This window comes from Periplaneta americana, chromosome 5 (assembly GCF_040183065.1).
Source record: "Periplaneta americana isolate PAMFEO1 chromosome 5, P.americana_PAMFEO1_priV1, whole genome shotgun sequence".
Taxonomy (NCBI): Eukaryota; Metazoa; Arthropoda; class Insecta; order Blattodea; family Blattidae; genus Periplaneta; species Periplaneta americana.
Genome location: NC_091121.1, coordinates 191,604,094 through 191,629,856, shown reverse-complemented (window position 1 = coordinate 191,629,856; position 25,763 = coordinate 191,604,094). Strand labels below are relative to the sequence as shown.

General features: G+C 37.0%; 1 protein-coding gene across 2 annotated transcripts in view; it reads right to left on the bottom strand.

Moving 5' to 3' along the window:
• LOC138700368 (transient receptor potential channel pyrexia-like) overlaps nt 1-15,431 on the bottom strand; it is a 91,633-nt gene extending 76,202 nt beyond the window's left edge. The window contains exons 1-2 of one of the 2 annotated variants that reach the window (XM_069826956.1): nt 15,251-15,417; nt 6,001-8,097 (exon numbers count right to left, since the gene is read on the bottom strand). In XM_069826956.1, the coding sequence (XP_069683057.1) occupies nt 6,111-8,078 (1,968 nt within the window). In that variant the 5' untranslated portion in view covers nt 8,079-8,097; nt 15,251-15,417 and the 3' untranslated portion in view covers nt 6,001-6,110. Of the gene's footprint in view, nt 1-6,000; nt 8,098-15,250 lie in introns of those variants that run through there. The other variant, XM_069826955.1, reaches the window with a different exon arrangement.
• Between the last annotated feature and the right edge of the window lie 10,332 nt (nt 15,432-25,763).

Genomic DNA, 25,763 nt, shown 5'->3' with positions numbered 1-25,763 from the left:
ATATCATGCTCTTTCAACTACATTCCTTAATAAATAATATTTTTATATTTTGTATTAGAAGAAAATATTGATATTTGACCATTTTTAAAATGATTTTATTTTTATCAGTCAATATATCAAAGGTAGAAAAGTGATCTTACATCATATTGTAGATATGACATGCATAAATACATAAAAAAATTTCATCGCAGAATGTTGGATAGTTTTTTACCTGTGTGGGAAACGCTCCATCATTGCACAGTAAACTGAATTTTGAAAAAAAAAAAAAAAAAAAGTAAATATTTTTTTTAAATCATGTATATATATATATATATATATATATATATATCTTTTTTTCGTATAGCAGAAGGACAGTGTTTTACACATACTAATTTTCATTATTGTAGAAGATACAGTAATGAAGGAAAAAAATATTGAATATTTCCAAAATTTTACTGCTGCAACCTGTACCTAACCCCTTAAAAATGAGATGAATTTGCACTCTGCAGTGTTCCTGGCTTCGATCTTCTTGGTACAGCATCCAGCAAAAGTCTGCCATCATGGAGTCATTCCAAAATTCCTGATATTCCTGGAGATTTATCATTCGAAGAGGTGGAAAAATTCAAATATCTTGGAGTAACAGTAACAAATATAAAAAACACTCGGGAGAAAATTAAACACAGAATAAATATGGGAAATGCCTGTTATTATTCGGTTGAGAAGCTTTTATCATCTAGTCTGCTGACAAAAAATCTTGAAGTTAGAATTTATAAAACAGTTACATTACCGGTTGTTCTGCATGGTTGTTAAACTTGTACTCTCACTTTGAGAGAGGAACAGACATTAAGGGTGTTTGAGAATAAGGTCCTTAGGAAAATATTTGCGGCTAAAGGGATGAAGTTACAGGAGAATGGAGAAAGTTACACAACACAGAACTGCACGCATTGTATTCTTCACCTGACATTATTAGGAACATTAAATCCAGACGTTTGAGATGGGCAGGGCATGTAGCACGTATGGACGAATCCAGAAATGCATATAGAATGTTAGTTGGGTGACCGGAAGCAAAAAGATCTTTGTGGAGGCCGAGACGTAGATGGGAGGATAATATTAAAATGGATTTGAGGGAGGTGGGATATGATGATAAAGACTGAATTAATCTTGCACAGGATAGGGACCGATGGCGTGCTTATGTGAGGACGGCAATGAACCTTTGGGTTCCTTAAAAGCCATTTGTAAGTAATGTTCCCTCTAATCTTTGCATTGCCTTGAACGTTTCACTATTCCATATCAGTATATCCCAAAGAATATATCAATATTTATGAACTAACATATTTCAAATTTTAAAAAAATGTATAAAAGAACTGTAAATCTGAAAAAAAAATCAAGGCAATTGAATTAGCACAAATGAACAGAAAGGAGTTCTTTAGAAAATAAAACATTTATTTTTTAAATATGCATACATAGTCATTATAAAATAATGTTAACCGAACAAAGTTCGCGGGTATCTCTCATGGATCTTCTGATCCATGGATCCAATACAGTGGCAGAACGACTCTGCTCCACTCTTCCATTTAATGAGTGCTAGTACATATATATATATATATATATATATATATATATATATATATAGTTGGTTATTTAACGACGCTGTATCAACTACATGGTTATTTAGCGTCAATGAGATTGGTGATAGTGAGATGGTATTTGGCGAGATGAGGCCGAGGATTCGCCACAGATTACCTGGCATTCACCTTACAGTTGGGGAAAACCTCGGAAAAAAACCCAACCAGGTAATCAGCCCAAGCGAGGATCGAACCGGCGCCCGAGCGCAACTTCAGACCGGCATGCAAGCGCCTTAACCGATTCAGCCACGCCGGTGGCTAACACTAACGTATCTGCCTCCATGATAGCACAAGACCCAATGACAGATCATCTCAATAAAATAATTAATTTCTGTTCAGTTTTAGTAGTTCCTACGCATTCCCTAAGTCAAATTAGGGAGTTCTGAATAAACCCTTTCTAGAAAACGAGCTGTCAGCTAAAGTAAATAATTATCAATTTCTCTAACATTTAAGAACTACTTACAGATCCTATCGTCATGATCAAGGGCCAGTTATTTTCTCAAGTTAGTTATGTTTGATTCAGTGATGTGAGACAATCAATCGTAAGTTCATAACAAGGAAAACAGTATAGACAACCTTTATATTTTGGAAGACATGATTCTGGGGATTAAATCTGCAAAACAGTGCTATAACGACGGGGAAATTAAACAACAACGCACTATTAAAAACCCAAAATAGTTACATTTTAGTCGTAGTGGAATCTCATAAGGTTAAATTGTCTTAAATCATATAATTGAGGATCTAATATTCTAAATGTGCTAAGTACCAAAAACGACTTTCTGAGATAGTGATGAAAAACGTACTGCGTAATGCATGTTGAGATACCTACAACACCGTCTTTTGATGCACGAATGAGTCACTTACAGTTGAGCTACGACAGAGACAATTTAGTATGGCTTCCAAGACGTTAAGTCCATTGAAAGCATGTCCATGTGACTTATGCCCTCTAATATTTTATCCACTTTCATTTATGTCCATATTTTATGTGCGTCCATTTTTTTGGGGCCTTGACTGTGGTGTCCACTTTTATTTATGTCCACTTTTCTTTAAGTCCACTTTTATTTATGTTCACTTTTTTAATGTCCACTTTTATTTGAGCCCGTTCAGAGCAAAAGTGGTGTAAGCCAAAACTGGGTAATGAGGTTTAAAGTAAAAATTCTGTAAAATACAGCGCAAAATAGCAATTAATATGTCCTTCTTGTTATCCACTGACTACTAATAGTTTAAATAAATTGAATATTAATTGCTACTTTGCGCTGTATTTTATAGAATGTTTACTTTAACTCTCATTACCCAGTTTTGGCTTACACCACTTTTGCTCTGAACGGCTCAAATAAAAGTGGACATTAAAAAAAGTGAACATAAATAAAAGTGGACTTTTGACTTACACCACTTCTGCTCTGAATGGTTCAACTAATGTCAATTCCTTTTGTACCGCTGGAAGATGTTCGGGCTGTTTTTGATAGACATTGAGCCTGATGTAATGGATATAGCATTGTACATGGAAAGAACTTACATCCGAGGAACACCTGCTCGAGGAAGAAGAAGAGCAATGCCACCTAGATTCGCACCTGAAATATGGAACACTTATATTCAGGTTCTGGCAGGACAACATCGAACAACTAACGTAGTCGAGGGCTGGCGCAACCGCTTTCAGAAACACATCGTCACACATCACGCATTGATCTGGAAATTCATAGTATTTATCAAGAAAAACCAAAGGAATAATGAAATTATAATAATCCAATTGCTTGGCGGGCATTTGAATGTGCGACACCCTATTAATTATCGTACCTACAAAATTTAAGTCGAGTAGAAGAGATTATTTGGAATTACAACCACTACAACGAAGAACGACACATCAGAACTTACCTCAAAGCTATTCGTTATCATCTGAAGCTGTATGAAGATGAACAGGCAGAAGAGATTGAGTAGGGAATTGAAGTCAATTTGTAGATGGACGTAATGTATTGTACAATCATGTAGTGGACGTAAAAAATGTGGACATAAAATTTGTGCAATTGGACTAAAATAAAGTGGACATATACTTTATTGGACATATATTTATGGACATAGTGTAATGGACTTCTATGTAATGGACATAATAAAATGGACATTAAAATTGTGGACATTATAAAAGGACCTAATATCTGTGTTTCTTAGTATGATTTTCTCATAGACTATGGATATTTCTTACCAAGATTGAATAAAATTAAATTTAAAAAATTGGTACTTAGCACATTTAGAATATTACGTCTTCAACTGAAGAGTGCAAACAATAAAGATTCGAAGAGCTATTTTTGTCATTTTAAGAGGTTGACAAAACAAGTTATAATGTGTGAAGATCGAATCTACAAAAGTCATATGTTGAAATTTTATTCGAAGTTGAAGTAGGCCCTAGGTAATGTATGCAATCACAGTTATCACCACTGTATGATTTTGATGGAGAAAAATATCTCTCCTGAAAAATTTTGTCCTATGCACTTATAAACTTAGTTCTTTACACTCTTGAATTATATATTGAGTCATTCCATACAAAATTTTAAGAATATGCCAGTGACGTTATGAATTTTTTTGGGCTTTTAATATAACAATGCTATTATTAAAATAAATTAAACTGCCAAGTATGACCGCCATATCATTAATATTTCAATCATACGGATGACTGAAAAAATGGGTGGCAGTTACATGCTATCCATAATTTGAAATATTCTAGACACGCTATATGAAGTGTCATCGAAACTAAAGAGACGCCATTATAAACCTGAACAACCATATTTTAATACTAACTCGAATAATATTAAGGGATGTTCATAAAAACACCTCATTGAAAAAAAAAATAGTTTTATATTAGAATGTACCAATTTAAATTAATGCGAATTTCATTCGTATTAAAGAAAATCTTATTCTTAATCCATCTCTAAAATTTTGTGACGCTATCTCAAAAAACCTATGAATAATTAAATTAATAAAATTATTAATTTTTGTTCCGACGGTTGAAAATCGCTTGCTCTGTGTGACGGTCGCAGCGTTCGCGAGACTTCGTAACGGTGAGTAATCTCAAACGTCCGTCTCTCTGACCTTGATCGCGCAACATTCTGTACGACGGGAAAGCCTACCTGCTGAGCTCCTTTGTTCCGTTGAGTTATTTTTAATAAAAACTGACATGATATTTAAGTCACCATTCTGACATTTTCACAGTGGAATCAATATACCCTAAAGAATTAAACACATGTTTTTTCGTCTGTAAAAATGAATTCCATTTTGTGTTCTATATTATTTTAAATTATTTTACGGCGTGTAACTATTTAAAAAATTATACTTTTTTTTTCGTTTTGAGGGAATTTATAAACAAGGCTCTCGTATTTCGAATTGCATTGAAATCGCTTTTCCATCTTCTTTTACATAGTAAGAAAACTTCAATGAATGAAACCGTGTTCTTTGTTAAACCAATATTTTAAATTGTGATTGCTGCCAAACTATGAAAGATATAAATATACATAGGTTGGATAAAAAGTAATGGCAACACTGCTGTCACGTGACGATGATGCATTCGAGAGCTGCCAGCTGTGTGGACATGAACAAGGACTGTTAGATGAGTTAGTGCAGCCAGCGGCGACAGTACTCCATCAATCTACTGCAGTGTGTAGAACGTTCACTTTCATAGGGATAGTGCGAGCGCCCTAAGACCATCCTTACAAAACTAGAGCAACGTTCCTGGATCAAAATTGAAATGGCACGAGGTCATAGTGCACAAGAATGTTTTCAGGGACTGCGTGAAGCATGTGGTGATGCAGTGTTGCAATATCGCACAGTTGCACGATGGGTTAAAGCGTTCCGGGAAGGCCTTGTTGCACCGGTACCAAAGGGAAGGTGACGACTTTCTTGGACGAATCGTCGCTATGGACGAAACCTGGACTCGCTCGTATGAACCAAACTTGAAACGCCAATCAAATGAATGGAAGCATCCCATTGTGGCGTATGACATTGATGGGGTAATACTGCACCACGCTGTACCTCCAAGGCAGAAGGAAAACGCGGACTACTGGCACATCCACCGTACTCACCCGATATGATCCATGCGATTACGATCTTTTCACCAAAGTCAAAGAACCACTGCGAGGGATCCGGTACAATACCAGAGATGAAGTTATCCGTGCTTTAGGGCGGTCAATACGGAACATCAACAAAGATGGACGCGCTGATGGTGTACGACGCCTTCCAAACATTTGGCAAAAGTAATAAATAAGGGGGGCGACTATATAGAAGGTACGTAAATGTTGTACCCCTGTGAATAAAGCCATGTCAGAAATATCGAACTGTTGCCATTACTTTTTATCCAACCCAAGTAGTATTGCTTGAAATTCATATTTAGAACTTACAAAATAACCTACTACAATATTTTTAACTTTTGAGACATCTTGGTTCAAAAGCATACTTTTTTTGCATGGAATGACCCTATTACATAACTTTTTTTTTTAATTTCTCAGAAAAAATTGTAAACTTTCATGTTTCATATCGGTCCTCATCCTGAAGTTCCGCGATCGTTCTTCTGAGTTCCTTTATCTCATGAAGTAGTTCTTCCATATTTTGTTTCATAATTTCTTTCGCTTCTTTGACTGTAAGTACATTGTCTTCCTCTTTATCTTTCGCTGCTGCATATAACTCATGCCTGAGTGACATAGAAATCTGATTTTCCTTGATGGTGATGCATTCATAGTCGTGCGACTGTTCCGAATTCTTCTTGCATTTCCTCAATATCCTCTTCACTTCATTCCATTCATAGAGCAGTTGGGCTTGACCCCAGAGATGATACACCAAGCCGTAACTCTGCAGTTCATCGCCTCCTCTGACAGCGAGGGCTACCAACATATTCAACAAAGCAATAATTACAACAAAAACAAACAGTAGCGAAACGAGAATACTTGCGAATCTCATGTTCGACAATGCTTCTGTCACGTAAGTAAAATTTCTCCTTTTTAAAAATGTAGAATTATTAGTTTCTCCAAATATAGGATAATCACCAAGACTTTCACCTTGAAGAAGTACTAAACACGTGAAAAGAAACGCTTGCCAAGATGTTCTGAAACCTTCAGCACTTTTCTCATGATACAATACGAAAAACGCAATTGAAAAACCTAAAATTACAAATATAAATATCAAAGAATGCTTCGCAATCTCTCTTATAACATACCTAAACATTCCAGCCTGCTCACTGATCACTGCAATAGCATTTGTGTACAATGGAATAGATAACCAGGACAAAAGAAATGCTATTCCACACCATTCTGCATTGTATGACACTGATATTGTAACCAGTGAAAGTATAGGCGGTACTATCGTCAGAAGAGTTTTTGTTATTCGTCTAGTCCAGGAATATTGGCCAGGGAATAGATAAGGAAAACAGAACAAAATCACATGACCTGAAAGAAACCCGACAACTATTCTTGCGACCAAAGAAAAAACACTACTTGGAGGAAGACAGACATAAAGTGTCAAGGCAAGTAAATAGAAAATATATGATGTGAAACGGTACCAGATTATGTGTCTGGTTTTATTCCACTCCAAACGGATGAGTGTCTTCAGCAATGGATGCAATAGAAGTTTACTCTTTCGCCAGTGGCTGCTGTATAACCTATTAGCCACTGCCATCTTGTTGTCTTCGGCAACTGGACAAAGAACTGTGAGATCTAGTTTCAATTCTTCATTACTGTAATCGATGTGAATGCAACTGTCTAATACCTTTATTAACAGATCCTCTCCATCTCGCATTTTATCAACAATCAAACTCAGTGCTGTATTCCTGTCCTTGTTCACAGAAACAAGATTGGCGCCACTTTTAATTAATAATTTGACACATTCCGATGATTTTGACATTGCTGCGTAGTGAAGTGGGACGTTGCCAACATCGTCTTTCAACCACAATACAGATTTGTTCTCTACAAGCAGTTTAACGCATTCTGCAGATCCTATCTGTGCAGCAAAATGAAGTGGAGTTCTCTTATTTAAATTTTTTGTATTCACTTCAGCTTCTAAATTATAAGCCAGATTTCTTGATATATTGTCCACTAACAGCTTCACTGACTGAAAGGAACCTTCTTTGACAGCTACATGTAAAGGTTTATTCAGAAACCTGTTCATCTCGCAGGGCTTTGCCCCAGCTGCTAATAGAATTTGTACACATTCGCTTGATGACTTGGCTGCTAAGTGAAGTGGCGTGTCCCAATCCACGTTCTTAACATTTATTTCAGCTTGTCTGTTTAGAAGTAATGTAACGCATTCTGGTGACCCTGCCTTGCAGGCCAAATGAAGAAGTGTGTCCATACATCTCTCATCTAATATTAGATTTATATCTCCTTCGTAACGTAACAGACATAAATCCAGTTCTTCAAACTCCCCGTTTTCACACGCTAACTGCATTTCTTTCCAGGCCTTCGGAACCCAGGTTGAATTTTTAGCAGTGGATAACATCATGTAGGTGAATTAGAAGTATCTGAAAAATAAAGTACATGAGGTAAGTAAGTTTACAAGAAAGCTTCGCCAAGTGATAATGGACTTTCACAACGATTGTTCCCCTACACGTTTCATTTGAAATAAGAAACCTCCCTATAAATTTCCACATCCGAAAAGGGCTTAGTTTTTGAGAAACGATTTTTTCAAAGTCTCCAATCCACAGCTATAACAGCTAATGCAAACAGTGCTATATGCTAGACATACTTACAACTTACAAATGGCTTTTAAGGGACCCGGAGGTTCATTGCCGCCCTCACATAAGCCCGCCATCGGTCCCTATCCTGTGCAAGATTAACCCAGTCTCTATCATCATATCCCACCTCCCTAAAATCCATTTTAATATTATCTTCCCATCTACGTCTCGGCCTCCCCAAAGGTCATTTTTGCTCCGGTCTCCCAACTAACACTCTATATGCATTTCTGGATTCGCTCATACGTGCTACATGCACTGCCCATCTCAAAACGTCTGGATTTAATGTTCCTAATTATGTCAGGTGAAGAATACAATGCGTGCAGTTCTGCATTGTGTAACTTTCTCCATTCTCCTGTAATTTCATCCCTCTTAGCCCCAGATATTTTCCTAAGAACCTTATTCTCAAACACCCTTAACCTCTGTTCCTTTTTTCTAAGTCAGAGTCCAAGTTTCACAACCATACAGAACAACCGGTAATATAACTGTTTTATAAATTCTAACTTTCAGATTTTTTGACAGCGGACTAGATGACAAAAATTCCTCAACCGAATAATAACAGGCATTTCCCGTATTTATTCTGCGTTTAATTTCCTCCCGAGTATCATTTATATTTATTACTGTTGCTTCAAGATATCATAATATCAGACAATAAATCTCATCTAGCTGCATACCTTACTGTCGGTATGTCCTTAAACAACATAAATTATGGAAATGACATATCAGATACATAATATTCATGAAATTTACTATAGAATAGCCTATGAAGAAATGATAAGGAAATGTAAGTATACCTGAAATTACTCACTGTACTGATCACAGTAGTGGAAATCGTTGTAAAAAAGCTCAAAACATAGTGGAACCACAGTCTAGTATATACAGTCACGAATAGACTTCGTTGAATTGCCACACGCAGCATGCAATCAGGTTGCCGATGTACGGTAGTATAGAAGAGGTGGGCGACCTCCCGGTCTCGTAGTATAAGCAGTTCATGTAAAGAGTTGTGACTGGTCCAAATAGATACAGTAGAGCAGCTACAGCTAATGTATACCTATGTAAGCACTTGTTTTTGCATTACTGTGGTTGGAATAGCCAAAGCTTAACATTTGTTCAGTGCAGACAAGAATTCAATCAAACATACTACAATGACATTGTTGCTGTTCCAAACAATTGACCCTGGAATACCCTTACCCCCGCAGCCAGTCTTGACCCGTTGAAAAACGTGGTTGGATGCTGTTAATTATTACGCAGAATATTACGTCAAAATAATGGAGATAATTTATGTATTGGATAGCACAGACAGTTCCGCTGTTGCAGCTGTAAAATCATTGCCTTCTGAACAGCTATTGGAAGATATTCTGTTCATTAATTCTAATTTTAAAATCGTGTCCAAAGCATCACCCTGTTAGAATCGTCTAAACTACAACTCTCAGAAGCCCTTAATATAGTGTATGAAGTATCACAAACCGTTATCCAAAATAACAATTCACTAATTTCAGAAAAAGTAAAATGTAAGTTGAGAAACATTATTGCTAAAAATTCTGCCTCTTCACAACTTCGTATTATAAATGGTGTATTATCAGGTCACGACAAGACGTCTGAAGTTGGTGTACTAAAAAGTAGTGACTTTCCGTTCTTCAAATATGCACCTATTACATGGTGTGATGTTGAACGTACATTTTCCCAATATAAAAACGGCTTGAGTGACCATCGGAGGAGATTACTTTGCAGTCGCTCAAAATGTACGTAACTCTTTACTGCAATGCACATTTTCAAAGATGATGTGAGTATCTTACATTAAATTTTAAGAGTTAATATATCTCACTACAAAATAATTGTTTATTTACATGTTTAACACATTTCGTACTTCAATGATAATTCCTTATATTTCTCGAATGCAGGATACAGGTTTTATTGTAACAGCAGTATACTGCTCATTGTTTACATCAGAGGCATACTCCATCCGTTGCACGTTCCCTTCTCATACAGTCTATACCGCGTGCGCAGTAAACCTTACGATTCTCGTGGCAATTCCGCGAAGTCTAGTCATGAAGCTTGAGTTTATGAGGGTATTAGGAACAATAGACTGTGCAGGTACTATTTTGCATTGTCTATGATGAGGCGATAGTAGCAATCCTAGTGGTTAGCAACTATCTGTAGATGCATATTTAATACGTATTGACCTTCGCGACTGTATATACTAGACTTTGGTGGAACTTTGTATCACGAACATTTCAGAAAAATAAGTTTCTCACAGTCAGCTTTAAATCAACGTGAAAACAGAATTCTACAGAAGTAACGAATTTTTCAGGTTTGTTGTCAAGGTAACCGGCTCTATGCCAGCCATATTTAAACATATTCACATAGCACATGAAAACTGATTGTGTTAAGGACTGCAATTTTATCACATTATTACTCTGATGCAATATAATATTCGTGCCAAGTAACAAAACGACTATCAGAGAACTTCCGAATGAAATTTTGCCAAGGTGTAAATCCATAAATATCAAGAGGCTGAACAATCGGAGTTGTAAACACTTCCATCGTTTTACCTTCTGCAGTTATTTTTTTTATTGCCTATCTACCTCGGTAACGAATCCACGAGTCTACAAAAAGAATGCAGTGTTCATTGACAGATGGAAAGTATATACTTCTTGAAACAACTTAAGGAGGGGAATTTTCATAATCTTCCCTAATTTTGAGGGCAATGCATAAGCATCTGAAGCCTTAAACATTTTCTTCTTCACGATAGCAATGGAGATATGACACTTATATGAGTATAAAGAAATTATTTTGAAATATCATATCTCGAAGGATAGGCCTTCTTCGGATGTATAAATTTATAGGGAAGTTTCTTATTTGAAATAGAACGTATGGGAGGGAAAACCGTTGTGAAACTCCATTACCGCTTAGTGAGCTTTTCTTGTTAGATATATTCACCAGAGAGCCAGCATTTCGATTTCTCGTTTATTCTTTCAAATGTGTAACGAATATAGGACCATTTTCTGTTAGTACTCCTATATCCCTTACCATCCTCATTCCGCCACACTTCCATTATTTCAATTTAATAAATTTGTTATTTTTAATAATCGCAAGCAACATAGAAGCCTCTTTAAATAAAAAGTTAGATGATTGTGTGTTATTTTTCCACTAATAAGTCTTTGAAGAATAGCCTGTCAACATTATTACGAATCTACAATTTAATGATCCTACTTCGCCGTATATGTACATTATGTTAAGGGCTTTGTTGTATACTTATTTCTTTGGTTATTTAACGACGGTGTATCAACTACGAGGTTATTTAGCGTCGATGGAATTGGTCATAGCGAGATGATATTTGGCGAGATGAGGCCAAGGATTCGCCATAGATTACCTGACATTAGTCTTACGGTTTGGGGGAAACCTCGGAAAACCCAACCAGGTAATCAGCCCAAGCGGGGATCGAACCTGCGCCCGAGCGCAACTTCAGACCGGCAGGCAAGTGGCTAAACCAACTGAGTCACGCCGGTGGTAGGCACCTACGTGGTACAGTCATTAAGTTCTGACACTGACGCCTGAAGGGTAGGCACCCACAAGAATCTGGATGTCTCAGAAGATGCCGCGTGATACGGCGTACACTTAAACAGATCGACATCCTCCCTCAATATAGTCACCGTTGGCCGCTATGCACGTCTACCAACGTTGGTGTAGCTGTTGGAAGCACCGCTGAAAGATGTTGGCAGGAAGATGCCGTACGGCTTCTCTTGTGGCAGTCATGACCTTTTCGGCCGCATAAAAATGACGCCCACGTAGGAGGGGAAAGAGAAAAAAAATCGCATGGTGCGAGATCAGGTGAGTACGGAGGGTGTGGCAAAACAGCGACCTGTTGCCTTGCAAGTTCCTCTTGGACAAGGATGGAGCGATGTGCAGGGGCGTTGTCGTGTAGCAACAGCCAATTCTTCCTATGCCAAAGCTCAGGACGCTTACGACGAATTGAATTGCGTAAACGGCCAAGAATCTCTTTGTAGAGGATCTTGTCTGCAGTTGCACCTTGTGGGATGAATTCTATGTGAACAATTTCATTTGAATAAAAAAAACTGTTAAAGGATCACCTTGCCTTTTGACCTGTCTTGTTGCGGATTTTTCTGTCGTGGAAATAATGGCGTTTTCCAGGTGGCGGATTGTCGCTTCAGTTGCGGATCGTAAAGGAAACACCATGTTTCGTCTCCAGTTATGATCGGTTATAGCAGTTTCGCCTAATTTCTGACAGAACGTGACGTTTGCCCGTTGCTCAAACTGCAACATACTCTAGTTCCGACGCGCGCATTCAAATCACCGTCACAACAAAGACCGTAGTTCTGCTTACACTATATGCACGTAACTGTATGATGCTGGGACGAGAGACTAACTGACAAGGTACCATATCACGGCGCCACCTATCCGTTCTAGTGCACCACACCGCCACTATGCCCTCAGTCTCAGAACTTAATGAATGTACCACGTATATGTCGGAGTCCTTACCAAGAGATATTTAAGAGGGTACAATCCCGGAGAGTAGCTCTTGGTATAAGATTCCACAGATGCTGTTTTCTTTTCCCTACCCTTCCTGTTGATGAAGCTCAGAAATGTTGGATTTATTTTTATTTTCGTAGGTAATTTTACGACGCTTTATCAACATCTCAGGTTATTTAGCGTCTGAATGAGATGAAGGTGATAATGCCGGTGAAATGAGTCCGAAAGTTACCCTGCATTTGAGGGAAAAAGCCCGAGCCACCTGGTTTCGCAGCCAGACGAGCTAACCGTTACACCACAAGTGTGGACAAAATGTTGGATTCTCTACGTACATATATGACACAGTGAAACGCATAAAAAGAAAGTACCGTAGACAGTCTTATACAGAGTGCACCATAAGTAATATAATTAATTTCAGAGAATTATTCTTTGAGATAATTCAAACAAAATAGTTTAATACAATCTTGCTCGTTTTTGCTTCCTTTCGAGATAAAAACTATTTTACATGAAACATTGTATAGGGCGTTTTGGGAAAGCCATTCATTTAATTCCCACTATGCTCAGTCAATTTAACAGAACAGTGTATTATGGCAACAAATGGTTGAAAGGATTTTAGTTTTGTCCTTTAAATGTGCTGAAATTTGATTCAAATAAATTTAACACATTAAAAATTCCTTTCAGAACGAAGAGTTACATTTGTTCAGATGAAATTTCTGCACATTTTAAGGACAAAACTAAAATTCTTTCAATCACTTATTATCATAATATACTGCTCTCTTAAATTGAGTGATCATATTGGGAATTAATTCAGTATTTTTCCCAAAATACAATGTGAAATGTTCCATATAAAGTAATTTTTATCTTGAAAATGAAGCAAAAAAGAGCAATATTGTGTTAACATTTTTGTTTGAAATATTTCAAAGAATAACGCCTTCAAATTGATTACATTTCTTACGGTTAACTCTATGTATCAGATTACTATCGTCATGACAACGTCACGGAGTGTACATTGTGTTTAAATAAAAATGTGGCATATTTGCACACAAGGGAATAACTTAGTATTGATCAAAGTAGAAAAATTTTCCCATAAATAAATGTCCGGAAACAAATTATACATGTTGAGATGTGGGCCATATGGTATTGTGGCCTGTTATCCTATCTGTCTGTTGAGTAGTTACTATAGGAGGCGCTATACTGTATGTGGTTGCCACGCATTGTCACATATTCAGCCTTACTTATGAGAGAATCACGTACACACCTGGATTTTCTGGCATGCAATGTACATACGCTCCTGTTATATTTGCACTTTGTGGATGGGTTTGGCACATAACATTTTTAAGTGTCCATATAGCCAAAAATTTCAAAGATTAAAGTCAGGTGATCGGGGAGGTTATTGTTATTGGACCTAATGATTAATCGGCCATTAAGTGTCTTAATTAGGGTTAGAAAATGTGTAGAAAATGGAATGGTGCAAAATAGTGCATGAACCACATTCATTAGCACACTGTAGATAGCCTATACCACTGAATACTCTACACAAGTGAGATGTCTAGGGAGATATTGTATTAAATTTAGGACCCATGTTTACTAGGCTGTACACTTAAGTTGAGAAATGCTTCCACTCTCAGAACGTACCAATATTTGTTTTGTGTTTTTAAACGATTGCTTGTATACTGTGTGTCCTGGTAGAGTGTAAGAGAAGGCCCTATGGCCTTAACTCTGCCAGTATAAATAAACAAATAAAATTAAATAATGATCTATGTGTCAACAGATATTTGTTTCCGGATATATGTTCATGGGAACTTTTTGTCTTATTTAGGTCAATATTACCTGCTGTGAAAATATGTCATAATTTTATTTGAACACCCGGTATTCATCTAAAATACTCGTGGAATAATCTATCATGTCTAATTTGTTCACCGAAAACCTCCGACGAATAACAAGGAAGAAGTCCACCGCTTGTGGAGTAAAGGTTAGCATTCCTGACCGTGGAAAGAGCGGGGCCCGGGTTCAAATCCTGGTTGGGACAAGTTAACTGATTGAGGTTTTTTGTGGGGGTTTCCCTCAACCCATTAAGAGCAAATGCTGGGCAACTTTCGGCGCTGGACCCTGGACTCATTTCGCTGGTATTATCACCTTCATCTCATTCAGACGCTAGATGATCATAGTGATTGATAAAGTGTCGTAAAATAACCAATTAATAAAACAAGGGAGAATTATAACCAGAAGAAAATATCCGGCAGGCCTATATTTTGTATCACGTCCTTCTTTCAAAAAGAGGATACCTTTACGTGACATAATCTAAGGCAAAAGATCACCTAATTCACATCCTTTCCGAAAAATACGTTAATGTTAATTGTTTCGTTCTTCATTTATTTGAACCCTCAAATCCGGATCTAATGATAAATAAAATAAGCATTAAAACAGCAGCATAACTGAAAGGTTGACTTACCTTCGGAATTATTACGTTGTCTTCTTATAGTGCTACAGGTTCTTCACAGAGATTTCAGTAATTCGAGGTGCATTTTTCGTCTCATCTGGATGCATCGGAAGACTGCGACCCTTACAACCGAAGCTGCAGGGACTAATAATTGAATGAGCCATTATCTAATCGCATGACACACGATTCTCAACGTTGACTTTGTGATAACTGCAATCTTACATACTGAGTTTCGTAAACAATTGATAACTTCAATTTGCAACAGCCCTCCTGTCGGATTATCAGGACATCCATTACCTACATTCAGAGAGCAGCTAATTTTAACTGGCATAAACAAAATTAATTGCTCTTAGGATAGGTCAAGGATAATATTGTTATTTTAAGCTAATTTTTTTAAGTATACAGTAGTAATGTTATGATGTGGTCTGACGTATCTTGGCTTTTCGAGAGCCGGACTCGAACGGATCCTTGCATTTGTCTTGCTTTTGCCCAGTATGCCCTATACATGCAATGATTGTTCAGTTTTGACAGGTAGGTCATCCTGCCTCAGCCCTGACAGAGCTAGATCTCCAGCGTTGCCAACCCCATGCGTTAGAATTTCCCTAGACATTGTCTGCTTTCTCCCTAGAAAATAATTAAATTTTCCTAAATCTTCAAAATATATTATTAACGAAAAAAGCAATTATTGCAATTCTACAAGTATTTATAGTATTTATTGAACATTGGGTGTATGTTTTATATAAAAATCAGAAACTTTTGCAAGAAACAATAGAGTATCATCCTACAATAATAGAATATCAAATTATATCTAAACATACATACTTAATTACTTCCGGTTTTTAGAGAACCTGGAGGTTCATTGCCGCCCTCACGTAAGCCCGCCATCAGTCCCTATCCTGAGCAAGATTAATCCAGTCTCTACAATCATATTCCACTTCCTTCAAACCCTTTTAATATTATCCTCCCATCAACATTTCGGCCTCCCCAAAGGTCTTTTTCCCTCCGACCTCTAAACTAACACACACTATATGCATTTCTGGATTCGCCCATACGTGTCACATGCCCTGTCCATCTCAAACGTCTGGATTTAATGTTCCTAATTATGTCAGGTGAAGAATAAAATGTGTGCAGTTCTGCATTCTGTAAGTTTCTTCATTCTCCTATAACTTCATCCCTCTTAGTCCCAAATATTTTCCTAAGAACCTTATTACCAAACACCCTTAATCTCTGTTCCTCTCTCAAAGTGAGAGTCCAAGTTTCATAACCATACAGAACAGCCGGTAATATAACTTCTAACTTTCAGATTTTTTAACAGCAGATTAGATGACAAAAGCTTCTTAACCGAATAATAACAAGCTTTTGCCACATTTATTCTGTGTTTAATTTCCTCCCGAGTGTCATTTATATTTGTTACTGTTGCTCCAAGATATTTGAATTTTTCCATCTCTTCGAAGGATAAATCTCCAATTTTTAAAATTCCATTTCGTACAATATTCTCGTCACGAGACATAATCATATACTTAGTCTTTTCGGGATTTACTTCCAAACCTATCGCTTTACTTGCTTCAAGTAAAATTTCCGTGTTTTCCCTAATCGTTTGTGAATTTTCTCCTAACATATTCAAGTCATCCGCATAGACAAGAAGCTGATGTAACCCGTTCAATTCCAAACCCTCCCTGTTATCCTGAAATTTCCTAATGGCATACTCTAGAGCAAAGTTAAAAAGTAAAGGTGATAGTGCATCTCCTTGCTTTAGCCCGCAGTGAATTGGAAAAGCACCAGACAGAAAGCTGGCCTATACGGACTCTGCTGTAAGTTTGACTGAGACACATTTTAATTAATCGAACTAGTTTCTTGGGAATACTAAATTCAATAAGAATAATTTAAACACACACAACAATCACAAATGTCTAGCACCACACACAATAAATCTTTATAAGTTACTGGAAAGTAAAAAATATGCATACAAAAATTTAAGAATTAAAAAAAATCAATCGATCAGCATTTCTCTGTTCAAAAGTAGTTCAAAATTAAGAATAAACACATTAAGATACTCGAAATTGGGCACACTCAAAAATTTTTTTGTGATGTGGTTCCTATCCTGAATGTGAAATCATTCACACGCTGTCAAAAAGATGATCTTATTTCCTTTTAAAATCACTTCTGGCAGTGTGGAAGAGAAGGCCTCATGGCCTTAACTCTACCAGGATGAATGAATGAATGAATAAATAAATGGATAAATAGATAGACAGACAGACAGACAGACGGACGGACGGACGGACGGGCGGGCGGGCGGGCGGGCGGGCAGGCAGGCAGGCAGGCAGGCAGGCAGGCAGACAGACAGACAGACAGACAGACAGACAGACAGACAGACAGACAGACAGACAGACAGACAGACAGACAGACAGACAGACAGACAGACAGACAGACAGACAGACAGACAGACAGACAGACAGACAGACAGATAGATAGATAGATAGATAGATAGATAGATAGATAGATAGATAGATAGATAGATAGATAGATAGATAGATAGATAGATAGATAGATAGATAGATAGATAGATAGATAGATAGATAGATAGATAGATACGTAAAGAAATACCTAAATAAATACATAAATAAATGAATGAATAAATAAATAAATAAATAAATATTTCCTAACATAGATCCAGATCTGAATTTTGATTTCATGCTGTTTTTTATGTAAAGCCAGTTAACAAAGACCCTTTCTACGAGTATTATTCTCATACTTGGCAAAAGGATTGAAATTATGTTTAGCTGGCAAGTCAGCTGTGACGACTACAATTTATATCAAGATCAGACGGCGGATCGAACTCGAGCCGCCTGGATGGAAGACCAGGACGCATGCGCTGAAAATAAGAGCATTGTGGTAGTAACAATACCTTTTCCTTATTGTGTTATTATTGCATATATAAATATGGTCACAAGACCGCTGAAAATTAAGTAATTTACTTACAGAGAAATTACATAAAATTTTATCAGAAATGTGACATTTCACAAACGGTTCATGAAATAACCTCATCATTACGTCACGAAACAAATTATGACGTCACTGTCCGTAACCAAGAGTTACGTTTTATGTAGTTATAGACGCGGCAACAGGGACAAAGTAGTCAATAACACTTGAACTATAAAATAATGTAGGGGCATGTTGTTTAAAAATATCCAATTCAAACCGTTGAAGAACGACTAAAGCGACGGCTTTTCTCGGCGAATATAGGGGTTCACATTCCGATAAGTTTAACTAAACTTTGTGCTAATAAAATTGGTCTTCGGAGAACATTTTCGCGGGGTACTCCCGTTCCTCTGTCAGCATACCAATACTTCTTCTTTAATAATTAGGCCTATCGTTATAATCATTACAACTTATTTCTAAGCTGAAAACCTCTGCAGTTAAACAAAGTAGAAAAAAGTTTTACAGAGGCTGACAGACGGATAAACGCACATCAAACTCCAATCAGATATCATGGACACACGTACTCTGTAATAAATGTCGAAAACAAGATTCGTAATTTTAGAGAGCAGTGGATTGAACATCTAGAGAGAATGGATAGCAACTGAATTTCAAGACGAATATTAACATATACACCAGAAGGAAAAAGAGACCAAGGAATACCAAGGAAACGTTGGAAGGAGTCACTGTGAAACCGGAACAGGCTTTAAGCCTAATCCCTGAAGTGAAGAAGAAGGAGAAGAAGAACAATTTTTGCAGCACCATCCAATTTTCTTTTCTCTTCGCATTAATGAGAGAGTATGAACACAGGTTACTGAAGTGTTAATTTTCGTACAGGATATTTCATGCATGAAAATTAGTCATTCTCAATCGTCTACTTATTACCATCTTTCTCTTTAAATTCGATATTCGCTAGTTCGAACATATCCGAATGAGATACCGTAATGTTTCGTCATTAACTTCAACTTCAGCCAATGAATTGTTACTACGATAGTGCTTAAAGTTGCATTTTACCCACTGTTAAGTGAACCTTTAAAACATTAATGCGTAAAAAAGTAAGTCATCACTTTAAACACTGCCAAAGAAAACGCAATATTCAATGTACAAATTTAATTCGAAAGACATTAATCTACTACCTGAATAGATTATACGTAACACAAATAAATGACAAATTTAACATTCATATTTACATTTTAACTCGCATTATTCTGAAGTTATATCTGTAGTACCCATTGCAACAAGATGTAGCTTACAGACTTTCTTGATTATATGGCCGCTTTAGATGACCATGAAATCGTTATCCTGGATAAAATAGGCTGTAATTTCATGGATACCGGTACTTATTTTTAAAAGTTCCTGAGATTATACGGCCGTGAAATTGTGAATAGCCTCTCCAACTTGAAATATTTATTTTGTGCGAGATCGTGCGTATTTGCTTGTTTTCCGCACAGAACCAATACGCGGTAAGTGTGAAATACCACATTCAATATTCCCAACTTAACACACACAACAATTTCCCTCTTCTTACCGCTTAAGCGCGACATTCATTTTACTGCTTTAGGCTTTTATCATATTATTTTTAGAGACGTTTAACATAGTAATAATTATAAATTGGAAACTCACCACTGCAATTTCACCTAAATTGCAATGTTAATTATTGTTTTTAAATATTTGCAAAAATTAAGTAAAGTCTACTACTCCACGAAACTTATTGCATTCCTGATACAAGTAACATTAAGGAAACCGTGAAAAAATCAACAAGATTCCAGATGCCGATGTTATTACTGCAGTATGTTATATAGTTACTATTATTTTATATCATCAGCATTATTATTTGAACCCTGTAAAATTTATGTAGACTACTGGACTGTACCCGAGCACGAGCATATGCTCATTTCGGGTATCTATCCAAATGTAAATTCAAATGTAAATTTTAAATAAATTTGAATTTGAATTTGAAAAAAAAAATAATAATACTTACTTACAAATGGCTTTTAAGGAACCCGAAGATTCATTGCCGCCCTCACATAAGCCCTCCATCGGTCCCTATCCTGTGCAAGATTAATCCAGTCTCTATCATCATACCCCACCTCCCTCAAATCCATTTTAATATTATCCTCCCATCTACGTCTCAAATAATATTATTAAAATATTAAAATGAAAAATAAATCATTACATAACCTTACCGTTTGTTTTAAGTTCGCATTTATAGACTGGGGGAAAAAAAGACAGACGTATATCACGGCCTGCTAGAGTATAGTAAACACAGAAAACATTTTATAGCAACAATGTAGAAGAAAGATATTTTGGTGTTCCGATGTTGCCGTCATTAAACAGAAACCAACATGGAGATTCCATTGCAACTAATTAGAAACTCGTATTTCAGGAATGTAATAAACGATCTTCGCAGAAAATAATGTACGATACACGAGCGGTATGTTTGTTTTCATGTTCTCGGAAATTAAAAAAGCTCAACTATGTTTCCCTTTTTCAATCTTTTCCTCGACCATGAAAACGTCAACATACCGCTCTTGTAACGTATATTACTATAATGTACATCTGTGCTATCGTGGAAAACATTGTATGATACACATTCGTAAAGTTATGAATACGGACTTATATCATAAATAACTAATTACATACATTTCACACCAAACAAGAATTTACGAGTATCTTTTCCGCGTTCGCAAGGATGTCCAGCATCTGCATTGCGATTGGTTTGTAGGCTCTTTGAGCAGTTCTACTACGTTCGATTGGTAAAGTATATTGTCAACCTGGCAGAATTCGGAAAGTTCTAAGTTCTCATATCTAAGACAAAAAAATTTCAAAGAGGTATATCAGTGCTTATAGGCAGGCAAATGGATCATTCTTAAGTAATTCAGCCCAAAGAGGCCTTTTTTGCACTTTTGAAGGAATGAGTTGTATGTTAACTGTGCTGCACGGCTAAACCGGTCTTATCATCCGCCACACCACGCATTCCTCTCAAGCACCCGTGGCGAAAATGTGATCGTGCGCCGAGCCACTGTGTAACGTGCATAGCACCTATGGAGGGAGGCGGACACCCGAAGGGGAAGTGAAGCAACTGTCTGACTTATTAACGGATTTTCATTTTCCTTACGTCAAGCACTCAAATATACTTTTATACAGTACAAGGGTACAAACTAATGTTTAGTACGTGTAACGAATAAAGAAATGAATAAGAAAACAAAGGACACTTTATCACAACCTAAAATTAACTGTCTTCAGAATGTCTCTACGACAGAGTTTCAAAATCAGGAATTATGTCACTTACTGCCAGTCGTAGTTGATCACGAAGATATTTGTCTGTCAGTCGTGATCTACATTTGGTTTTCACTATTTTCATTGTTGAAAATAATTTTTCATAAACGTAAATTGTAGCGAACATGGTTTCAACAGAGCAAGCGAAAGAACGAAGCTTCGGATATTTATTTTTTGGCAAAGATTTGAAAAGTTGAACATTTGTCAAGTCCTTACATCTAGCTTTCATTTGACATCACATAGTAAATCTGTGAGTTTAAATTGAAGATCTAACCGCATTATTCGTACATCTGCTGAAAAAGGATCGACGTACAGAGATAATAATAATAATAATAATAATAATAATAATAATAATAATAATAATAATAATAATTCACCTTTTAATGTTTCATGAGTAACATGTAGTATAATACCGTTTTATGTTATACAATCGTTTCCTCGTAATACTTGTGAACAAATCATACATTTAATATTCTCATCATATTGACAGCAAAAAAAAAAAAAAAAAAAAAAAAAAAAAAAATGCGTCCTCCCAACCTACTTAGAACTTTCGTTTTTGTAGAGGTACATGGTTTCGAGAGAGACATTGGACGATACGCCACTCGCAGGTCAGAGACAAATACAAATGGAACGGAGTTTGACTCCAGTGAATGAGAGGGTGGGGGTTGGGGAAGGTAAGAAGTAAGAGAAATGCATAGCTATCATTGCGAGTCACAAAGTGCTCGTGAGTCACATTTTCGCCACGGCTGCTCTGAAGTCATCGAATCCATTTATCATATCTCTGCTAGTGATCTTCCGTATCTCTTAGATCTACATTAGCCGTCATGTCTCACTTACAGGTGAAATTCCGGGTGCCTTCGATGAAGGGATGTGATTAGAGTCTCATTGTAAACCACTAAAATATTAAATAGCTAGTCGACCTGGTTGGCGAGTTGGTATAGCGCTGGCCTTCTATGCCCAAGGTTGCGGGTTCGATCCCAAGCCAGGTCGATGGCATTTAAGTGTGCTTAAATGCGACAGGCTCATGTCAGTAGATTTACTGGCATGTAAAAGAACTCCTGCGGGACAAAATTCCGGCACATGGCGACGCTGATATAACCTCTGTAGTTGCGAGCGTCGTTAAATAAAACATAACATTAACATAACATTGAATAGCTATGGTACATCACTTTTTGCAGACTTTCGTTTGTAGAAAAATATTATTGGTAGAAATTAATACTTGTAGGGATTAAAGTACCGTGTTCGACCCAGTGCAATTCTTTATTTATCTAACATTAAATAGGTCCACTGCTGTGGAGTAAGAGGTTAGCATGTCTGACCGTGAAACAAGCGGGCTCGGGTTCAAATCCTGGTTGCGACAAGTTACCTGATTGATACTATTTTTCTGAGATTTTCCCTCAACCCATTAAGAGCAAATGTTGGATAACTTTAGGCGCTGGATCCTGGATTCATTTCGCTGGCATTATTACCTTCATGTCCGACGCTAGATTATCATCGCGGTTGTTGTACAATAGTGAAATTGAAAACATTGAATAAGAATAATAGACAGTGGCGGCTCATGGGTATTGAATTAAGGGGGGCTGCATACAAAAATAAACCAAGCAACTTACTTTATTTAAAGATTAGTTCCATGCGCCTTATCTTGTAAGTTGTGTTTAAATGAGACAGGCTCATGTTAGTAGATTTACTGGCATGTAAAAGAATCCTGCGGACAACATTCCGGCACACCGGCGACGCTGATATAACCCCTGCAGTTGCGAGTGCCGTTAAATAAACCATAATTTAATTTTTTATATGCAGGTTTGAACCTTAGAAATATCTAACTGGCGATGTTGTAGTTGGTTGTATATCAATAAATGAAAAAAAAACTGAGCCAGAAATTAAATTCAGGATATTCAAGAGTACGCACCAGGGCGCTTGCCTCATTTATTGTGATGTTAGATGTTTCAGATTCCATTATGGTTTGAAAACATTCTAGCAATGGCTCCTTCTTCTCATGGACAACATTTACTGTTCTTATTTTAAAACTCCATCTTGTTGCCCCAGCTGATGGAATTGTCTTTGAAACACATTAATGTAATACAGACTGTATGGAGATCGAGAGAAGAAAGCAGGAATATTGGATAAATTAACAAAAAATATGCGAGCCTTTGTATTTTTTAGCGGCTCTTTCCATTATGAGATTCAACTGATGGGCACTCAATTTCACATTTCTCCTGAATTGTTAAGGTACTGAACTGAATAGACTGTAAATATTGTACAGAATTAAACATTGTTGAACTTGTTATACTCACAACATTAAAGAAAATGTATTTAAAACTGCGCGCTACTGACAAACTGCTGCAAATTTTGCAGCGCCTGGAAACTCTGGATTCATGGCAAGGGGCAGCAGGGAGGAGGGGTAAAACTAACGCGCAAAGCATCCGAGACTAGACTGGCAGCTCCAGTGGAGGAAGTGGCTTCACCCTATAGTCCTTGTCTCTGGTTTCGCCACAGTCTAATAGATACAGTCACGCAACTCATACGTATAAAATATGCCAACATTTGACAGCTGGCGCGACAGTAGCCCTCTAGCGGCAGGCAAGTTAAAAGTGTGCACACTGCATATGACAACACATCAGAAAACGGGTTTTGCGTAATTTATTTTATATTTTTATGCTATACAATAAGTGTACATGATTCTTACTAATTCTACTTTAGAATCCAGGAAGAATTTCACACGCAGTTAATCTACAAGTTTCAGAAGCTGGGAATAAACGTAATTCTTTCTGCTCCTTACAACTGAATCATGGCCCTGATCACGTATCATGGTTTGAAATAATATAATTGTTTGTACGTGGACGGTTAATTCAATTCATTCCTAAATATATTTATAAACCATTGGAACTCTATATTTCCTGTGAGAAGAGTCAAAATTGTAGGGCATATCTCGTAGGGTACATCGCGTGGTGAACTCCTCTCCCTATTTCCTGAGAAATTAACTATTTTTCCATATCGCAAATTGGGGTAAACTCGGCCGCTGAGGTAAACTTAAAAATAAAGAAGGGGAAGATTTAAACCTTAATTTGACAGACATTGATTTATGAGGTTCTCTGAGAAGTGTGGGGTGACAATCCAACCATAACAGTACTTTTTACCCTGCAGAATTCATATGCCTCTAAGGTGCAATGTGAGTAATGGTTGTCAAGGATCAGAAGGTTAGGGTTTTCTGAAGTAGGACGGGAGTGATGGGCAAAATGTTCCAACCACTTCAAGAAAAGTTCATTGGACCATCCATTTTTGGAACAGCTGTACAGTGCATCAGGAGGTCCGCCTTTTTCTAGAGTCGGACACATTCCTTTCCGACCAAATATAAACATCGGGCAAATATAGTTCCCAGCAGCACTCATGGCACACATCGCAGTGGTGTGTGTGCCACGATCTGCACTTGTAGCTGCTCCTACTCGTTCTTGGCCCTTGGGTGCCAAAATAGTTTCAGGTTCCAATCCCTCTTTCGTCTACATTGTAGACATGTGATGCCGAGAATCCATATTTTAGAAAAACATCCTCAAGATTAGTCTAAAACTTTGAACTTCTTCCTTATTGAAACCTTTAATGCGGTTAATACTTACTGCCTCTGATTTTCTCAAAGACAAAGAAAGGTTTCGCTTCAGGAAACCTTCAAGCCAATAACGTCGTGCCATTTTTGTTTCTTTGGAGAATGTATGTTCATGTTCTATTTTATTTGCTTAGCAAACTCAAAGGCTGCACGCTTTACATCGTTTGGCATAAGACCATAGAAGGAATTTTCCAAAACTTTTAACTGGTAGCACATCTCTGCTTCTTGGTCAGGAGTAAAAATTCACTTTTTTTCCTAATTTAGGATCATTATAGTTCTGTTTACTTATCCTCTCCTAAAGTGTGCTGAAGGAGATTCCAGTAGACTTCGACACTGACCTGATGGACTTTCCAGCCTGTATATCTCTTAGGGCTCTCTGAAGATCTGCTGTCAAGCTGCCTCTGTTTGTCTTACGCCTGTATTTGCTAACCATCTCAAGGAAATGCAAAAATAAATAAATAGACGACTAGATACACACATACATAATTAATTAATTAATTAATTAACTAATGAATAAACAATTAATAAAAATAAATGAGTAATATTAAACGCGTGAACTATTAAGATTGAAACTATATCACTTGACGCAATGCATGAGATGCTTTTCGAAATGTTATATTCACGCGAAGGTAATGCCGGTATAGTGAAGGTAATGGCGGTCAGTTGACCGGT